The 7413-nt window shown below is 38.5% G+C and overlaps 1 protein-coding gene across 1 annotated transcript; it reads right to left on the bottom strand.

The window, feature by feature from the left end:
- Positions 1-1542: 1542 nt before the first annotated feature.
- Positions 1543-6171, bottom strand: LOC103756408 (ovalbumin-related protein Y). Its single transcript, XM_008922453.2, has 7 exons — positions 5980-6171; positions 5267-5317; positions 4513-4641; positions 3588-3705; positions 3209-3351; positions 2707-2862; positions 1543-1944 (listed from the first exon to the last, which is right to left on the bottom strand). Exons 1-7 carry the CDS (start codon positions 6145-6147, stop codon positions 1543-1545), a joined length of 1167 nt encoding a protein of 388 aa, XP_008920701.2. The 5' UTR covers positions 6148-6171.
- Between the last annotated feature and the right edge of the window lie 1242 nt (positions 6172-7413).

Here is a 7413-nt window from a genome sequence, read left to right as displayed (position 1 = left end):
AACATAATATGCACAGTAAACCTTGAAATGTCATATATATTAAAATAATTTTTTACTTAAATACTTGTGTTTACGGTATCTAATCTCTTATAACTGTCTTGGGAAGACTAGTATTTTCCCATAGACTTCATAACAGGTAAGAAAATGTGTTTCCCTGCAGTTAACATCATCATTTCAAGTTATATTTAATACTGACTTTGAAAATGTTTGAGGCAGCTCCACGTATCTCCTTTCTTTAAGCGCTTTTTAGGAAGTGATACTGTGATTTGCAGTTCTGCATGTGTATCCCAGCAGAAGGAAGATTGCTTAAGTCAGCAATTACCACTAATAATTCTTTCAATTGGATAAACTCCAACCTAAGGAATCTTCCTCTAAAGACTGGGAAATAGGAAGTAATATCTTTAGAGGACTATTTTATTGAACGGCAGTAACAAAGGTTTCCTCGTGTGGTTCCTGTGGGTATTGAAGCTGTCTACCTTCTAAGAAAAAGACTCTTCTCATGTTTTTGAAGATATATATCTCTTAAGCACAACCCCAATATATTTACTGATGGGAATAAGAGGAAATATTTTAAAACCCCCTGGAAATACAATAGCAGATTCAAAAAATTGAGTTATTTGATATGTCATATTGAGATAAGCTCAAGGTAACGGTAGGAGCTGTAGGGATTACCTGCTTAAGCTCAAAATTTTAGAAAAAAAATGTTAAGCTCTTTATTGACTTCATATATGGGTACATTCTAGTTTTGAAAATAGGATCTAAATCCTTGTGTAAACTACTTCTGTTAAAAATCACGACCCACTGTATCATATATTTTGGTTGTGGGGTGCAGTAACCCAGAACAGGTGGAGGCATGTTTAGTTTGCAATGCTTTTATTAGAATAAATAGAAGGACCATGAATTAACATTCACAAAATCAATGACATGTCACAGGAATGAAGATGGGAAATTATATATCAGGAAGATGTTGTATTTGAATTTGATGATTTATGAAGAAATGGTAAAATTTCTGTATACTCCCTCAGAACAAGACACCTATCTTTACAGTACATGCAGCACAAATTAGCACAAATGCATTCCTGGAAGAAGAATGCTTTGCTGAAGTTAAGAATTTCATCTGCAAGTTGTCCAGGCATCAATTCAACAAGTTCAAGGAACAAGATTATTCTGAAAGCTGTGTTTATTTTGGAGAACTCCTATAAGAAAATCAGATTCTCAATATCAGTGTCAGATTTTTTCACAAAAATCAAAACACTAGCCCTATCTCTCAAGTTATTCAATGACAATAGGAAATACTTTTAAGCTACCTCACAAAATTCTCGCTTAATCCTGGACATAAATCCTGAGTATAACTTGTGTAAGCAGAAATACCTGCACCTAAAGATCTGAAAAGTCACACACTTCTTCCAGAATATCTTACTAGATATTGAAAGCTTTCCACTTAGAGAAAGTAGTGAAGAGATGAGATTATACTACAATACTAGAGTAAAGGGGGGCTGTTTCTGAGGGGAAGGCAAGCATTATTTCCAGCTCTTTTTCTCTTTAAGGAGAACAATATCTACCAAAGAAGAGGATCAGGTCGCTTGGATTGTGTTTGATCAAGAAAAGGAATGGGTGGTCAGCCCTAAACTCTTCAGACTCAGAGGATTCTTGGATATCTCCTTTCACAACAGCTGAGCCAGTCACCTCAGTGCCCTCCTCAGTGACTTCCATGTACGCCTCATGAATGGCCTCAGATATCTTCAGGCTCTCTGCTGAAGAGATGCCAGAGAGATTGGCCGAGGGGCTGAACAGGTCGGTCATACCCAAGGCTGTTAAGACAGATGTGAGGTTATATTTTTTCTCAACCTTCATGCGCGGGAGGTACACTTTCACCCTCTTCTGCTCCATCACACTGGGACTGGTCCACTTCATGAGTCTTTCATAGCTGATTTTGTTCTCGAGCTGTAAAGAAAGGCAGGGAATGAAATGTCTGAAACAAAAGTTCAGTGGCCTTAACAGCTGTGTTTATACCACGTGTTACTGTTTTTTCACATTTACTTTATGTACACAGTAGAACCAATACTTAATCTTAAATGCGTTTGTTTATCCAGTATGCTTCCTCCTGACTATGGACTGTATTTCATCTATCTTGAGGAATTTCTTTAAAACTTTGTCATCTGAAAATTTTTTCATCAGTTCAAGTCTTTTTTTGTGAAAATACAGTTTTTGAAAACATCAAATCAAATTGGCCCTAGAATTGTTCCTCTTGGAACATATTTTATTGATATCTTTCCTCAATGTCATTCTTCTCTAGTGCTACATTTCTCTTTTTTTTTTTTGGTCACCTCTTGGAATCCTTTCCTCCTCACTTCCATTTTTTATTTCCCCTAGGATAAACTTTTCTGCTTTAGCAAACCTTTGAAGTCACTCAAAGTGATAAAAATCTGGCTTTGTGTAGGTTTCTGATACCTGATGGTGATTGGGGCATATGGCAACATCCTCTTCTGCAGGACTACAGCAGCATTACACTGCCTTACCTTCATTTTATAAAACTGAATTCAGGGCTCTCTCAGGTCTCTGCCTGAGCACCTGCTAGCACCTGGGTCACTTTTGTGCTCCCCTGCCAGCCCAGCACAGCTGGGACAACTGGGACATCAAGAAGTCTGACAGCAGCCAAGCCCCACTGAAGTGATAACTCTTCTGCTTCCCCTACCAGGGTCATACCTGTTCCAGACCAGAGATGTCATCAGGCAGCAGCACCAACAGGCTCAGCTCTCCGCTGGCATATGGAAGCTCCAGGATCTTCATTTTCTCTGCAGCCACTCTTCCCACTTTGAAGGTACTATTCTGAAACATCATTTGCACAGGTCTGCTCTCTTGCTGCAAAAACAGAAATGTGAGATGATGTGACTGGGGAGCAATGTTTTTCTTTGGTCAGTCAAATGTACAAGCCCTTTGAAAGAGACAGAGTTTGATCTTCAAGTTTGTTGCCTTTGAAGAAGAGCTGTGTCTCCATTTTCGTCTCTTGCCTACTTGTGTGCCCCGGAATCCTGGTCAGACACAGATCTTGCAAACACCACTTGGCTTTAGGCCAAGCACTCACAGTGAGGCACTCAACTAAATCACCCAATCTCTGACAGCAATAGGTTGTATTTGTAACACCCAGACTGCTGCCTGTGTGAGCCAACAGCTGTTCTGGCCAGAAGGTGCGTCTGTGCCCTCCTACCTCTGTCACATTGAAGGGCACTTCCCGAGTGTCGTCTTCTCTAAACGCAGTTTTCCATATCCCTTTGAAGTAAATGGCATTCACAAAGACCAGCGCAGTATCGAGACCAACAGAGTCTGGCACAATCAAATCTTGAATCCGTCCTTTAATAAAGAGACAGGGCAGAGAGTGGTAAGATACACCTTCTCTGGTATGCACCAGCCTCTGCAATGTAGGGATGAGGGTGAGGGGTCTTGCTTTGTGGAGTTTTGCTTTTACAGCAATAAGCAATCTGCTCTTGCTTGACCCACTTTTTCTAGACATTATGAGGAGCGGAAGACAAGGATATAGTTTATGGTAGGTGGGAGAAAATACTTGCTACCCATTTTTCAGTCCTTACCATTTGTCTCTTTCTCCACCCAGGAGTTAATGAGCTGTCTTGCTTCCTCTGCAGCTGTTTTGAAGTTAACTTCTTCCAACTCTGCTTTGTAGAATTTCTTTGCACACTTTAAGTATTCCTATAAGCAGAAAGATTGCAGTTGTCAGACTCGTGAGAACTTGGAGTTATATAGATGTATAATGCAAGATTGTGACATAAAGCAGAGTGGTTAAAAGGACGTTGAATGTTTACTCCTGTGTTTGAACATGTTAGTCATTGAACATGTCAGTCATTGAACAGTCACAGCTGTCTTCCTGCAACTGAATCTTAAAGCTGTGCAGCAAAGACTGCTTCACATATAGAGGTCTGGCACTTTTTGATGAGATAAGGCTCTAAGTTACAATTTTGAAATATTTTCTTTATTTTACCAAACCAACCTCAGTTTAACAAACATTTTCAAGAACAGACAATGTTTGTCTCCTCTTTTTGTCTACTTTTTATTTTGAATACTGTGTTCTTACATTTTTAGATTTCAAAAACAAAGCTTCCTTTCACCAGGAAGCTTTGATATTTGGCTTTGAAAAAAATCCAAATTTGACAATGTTAGTCTTCATTATTTCCAGTCATAAAATGTATTTAATTCCCCTTAAAAGTTACATTTTTCATTAAAAGCCCTTTTTCTAGCAAACAAACAGCAATCTTGACCAGTATCCGTGACATGTAACATGGGCTTATTTTATGCCTGAATACTTTTCCCTGATCACCAACTAACAGCTACTTAAAAGCCACAGTAGGTCCAAACTCCTTCTGTACCAGTTCCTCTCACGGCTCACAACTGCCTCTTTATCGACAGAGAGTGGGCTATTGTTGGTGGTGCATCTCTAGGGTAGAGTCACAGGGGCTTTCACAGGAAATCTCATGGAAGTCAGTTCACAGTGTAACTCACCTGAAGAACAGGGTATGTTTTGTCAATATAGATTCTGTCAGCAATCCTGAGCGAGTATGTAGCATTCTGCCTGGTGACGTCTGAGAGAAGATCCTTCAATGTACTGTGGATGTGTTCAGAAGGGCCACACTGAGGTGATGACATGAAAATAAGAAGACAGATTGCATAAGGAAATAAGACCCTAAAATATTGTCCCTATCAGTTAAGAGTCATGCTACAGAGAAGTCCTCCCCCACAAACATAGGACTGTCACCTTTGGGACAGCTGGTGCTGTGGTGATGGTGCACTGAACTGGCAAGTTCATCCTCGTCAAGACAAGTCCCCTGACATGTGCTGTTTATAAGATGGCATTGTGTTCCTGTCACTGAGACTTCTGGGCTCTTCTCTGCCCTGCATCTTCCTGCCCTGCTTTGGAATCTCTCAGCTGCAAATCTAACTGCTGTACCCTGGCTCCAGGTGATGAGTCCCTTTCACATGCCATCCTCCACCAGCACTTGCCCAGTAAGGCACTCTGGTGTTCACAGCATTCTGCCCCATGTTCTCATGAAAGATGAGCAACCTGCTGTCCTTCTCTATTTGTTAAAAAACAGGTAAATCACACTCTTCTTCCCTCTCTCCATAGATCCCCTTGGTATGAGGCCATTACCAAAGTTTTTTGTCAGAGTCTGAAACTACCAGAAGGAGAGGCAGAACAGTTCTAGTTTTGTTCTAAGGAGAAAATAAGACAGAAAGAAAGATTAAATTATTTCTCTACCTGGGAGTCAGTAGTGTCTCTATCTCCTGTAACATTATCAAAGTGAAGAACCTGCAAGAGAAAATACCAGTGGTAGAAATTACAAGCGTGACCAAAAATAATGTGACTCAGATTCACACAGGATGCTTGAGGTAAAACTGTTGGCTCAGGAAAACAACAGGTGCTAACTGAGAACATAGATTAATTAAAAATTTACAAGCGAGCTTACAACTGGTCTATGCCCTCTGTGGCCTTCTTGGAAACTGTAAATACCACTCTTTGCTTAGATTATATTTTTATAGTTAATATCTACAAATTAATTGAGTTACATATTTTGTACTGCTAATAATATTCTGTCTTCCTCTCCTCTTGGGATATATAGTTTTTATATATTAAAAAAATCTGATTACATTATCTGGAAGTTGTGAGAATTTAGAAAAAATCATATAATAAAATTTACTGACTGGTAATCTATTTTACTATTGTCCTTGAGATTTTTTTTTCTACGTTAAAGCCAACTGCTTGTTATAGTGAAAATATACATTTTTTTTATTATTTTCTCTATATAACTCTTGATTCATTTCTCCATTTTGTGACTTTGGCTTACTTCTTTACATAAAAGTGCATTAAAATAGATGAGAATCTTGTAATTGGATAATATTTTTCAGTGATGTTACTTAGAAGGAACAACTAGCACAAGTAGATGTTGCTTTACACCCATGTGAGTAACTTACCTTCTCCATCTGAGACTGAGTGTTACCTCTTGCTCCCAGATACAGCATGGACAGGGTTGAAATCAAACTCAGGGAGGAAAAGATGATGTTGTCATTGGCATGGTGAACCGTCAGCTCTTTGTATACATCAAAACAAAATTCTGCATTTGCTGCACTGATGGAGCCCATTGTGAAACCTGGATTGTTTGAAGCAAACAGAAAGTCTGACTTATTATGATGGAATATGTTAATTGTAATGCAATAAAGTCTGTATACGTGAACCCCTGAACTTGGTGCACAGGGTGTTTTTCCGCAAACAGAATCCAGTGGTGTGGATTTAAAAGAAAGACATGCTTTTGGATTCAGGAGCAATCAAAATGCTGGACATCTGCCAGCTATGCATAGGCTGGTGATTCCTGTATTTGAAACTTGTCTTTCTCTGTACATGTATACCATCTTGTTAAAAATCTTGCAAAGGATATTAGCTATCTTGAAGGAAGCTTCTTGACAGTCATTTCTCACCCCTTAAGGAAAAAAAACACACGTAGGTTTGTTCCCAAAATCTTAATTTTTTTGAGACTCCAAATCAGATTCTTCACTATAGCTTTTAACATCACTTTTAAGATTAGTGACCTTAAAAGGGGAGCAGCCCCCTATTATCCAAACTACAGTTACTTCCAGAATACAATGTGCTGAAGCAACAGCATAAGTTTTACTAGATTCACTGTAATTTCAGCCCAGTGTAAATGGAAGCTAGGTTCTTACACCACCTACTTTATCGGAGGTCTCAAATGTTAACAACATTGCCTTCTTTTTTTTTTAAGTAAAATAATAAAGGCACAGTAATGAAGACTACAAATGATTTAATAAATTAATCCAGTTTATGACAAACATCTATGACTAATACATTCCATTCATCATTGACTCAATAATATCTCACTGTTTTAAAAAGTTCTTTAATTTTTATTGGCACTTTTTAAATAAAATCTGTCTTTTAATAAAACAGTGCTTGTTTAGTCTCATGTTTAATTTGCAAAGATCTTCACATATCCAATATTTAAATATTTTTTCTGCCCTTTCTCTAATATTCTTGTAAAATTTTCCCTGTAGTTTCAGCATCTAGCACTTCATCTAGCCCCAAAAGGAAGGATTTCTTAGTAAAGAAGACAACACACTGTAGAAAATACAATACTGTAAAGTCTAATGCGACAGTATAGTGTTTATGCCACTTATAACGTATGAGCTCCTGAGGATCTTCAAGCAATTTGCTTCCCTCTGTGGCTGCTAGAGAACAAAATCCAGGGTACTCTGCCACATGTATCACAATCCCTATGGAATCAACACATTCATGTGACAGTCATCTCATAATGTGGGATAATTTGAAAAACAATGCATTTAACTGCTCCCCTGCTAGAATGGATGATCATTCTCTCTCTAAATGGAACTGCTTGTATA

This window comes from Manacus vitellinus, unplaced genomic scaffold (genome assembly GCF_001715985.3).
Source record: "Manacus vitellinus isolate BGI_N305 unplaced genomic scaffold, ASM171598v3 scaffold_33_pilon, whole genome shotgun sequence".
Taxonomy (NCBI): Eukaryota; Metazoa; Chordata; class Aves; order Passeriformes; family Pipridae; genus Manacus; species Manacus vitellinus.
Note: the sequence above shows the minus strand (reverse complement) of the source record. Positions and strands in the feature narration are given on the sequence as shown.

Excerpts from the sequence above, each read along its gene's own strand:
- LOC103756408 (XM_008922453.2), bottom strand. The coding sequence starts at position 6,147 with ATGGGCTCCATCAGTGCAGCAAATGCAGAATTTTGTTTTGATGTATAC. Across the intron at positions 5,318-5,979 it reads CTCAGTCTCAGATGGAGAAG|GTTCTTCACTTTGATAATGT; the intron begins GTAAGTTACTCA and ends TTTCTCTTGCAG. Across the intron at positions 1,945-2,706 it reads ACATCTCTGGTCTGGAACAG|CTCGAGAACAAAATCAGCTA; the intron begins GTATGACCCTGG and ends CTTTCTTTACAG.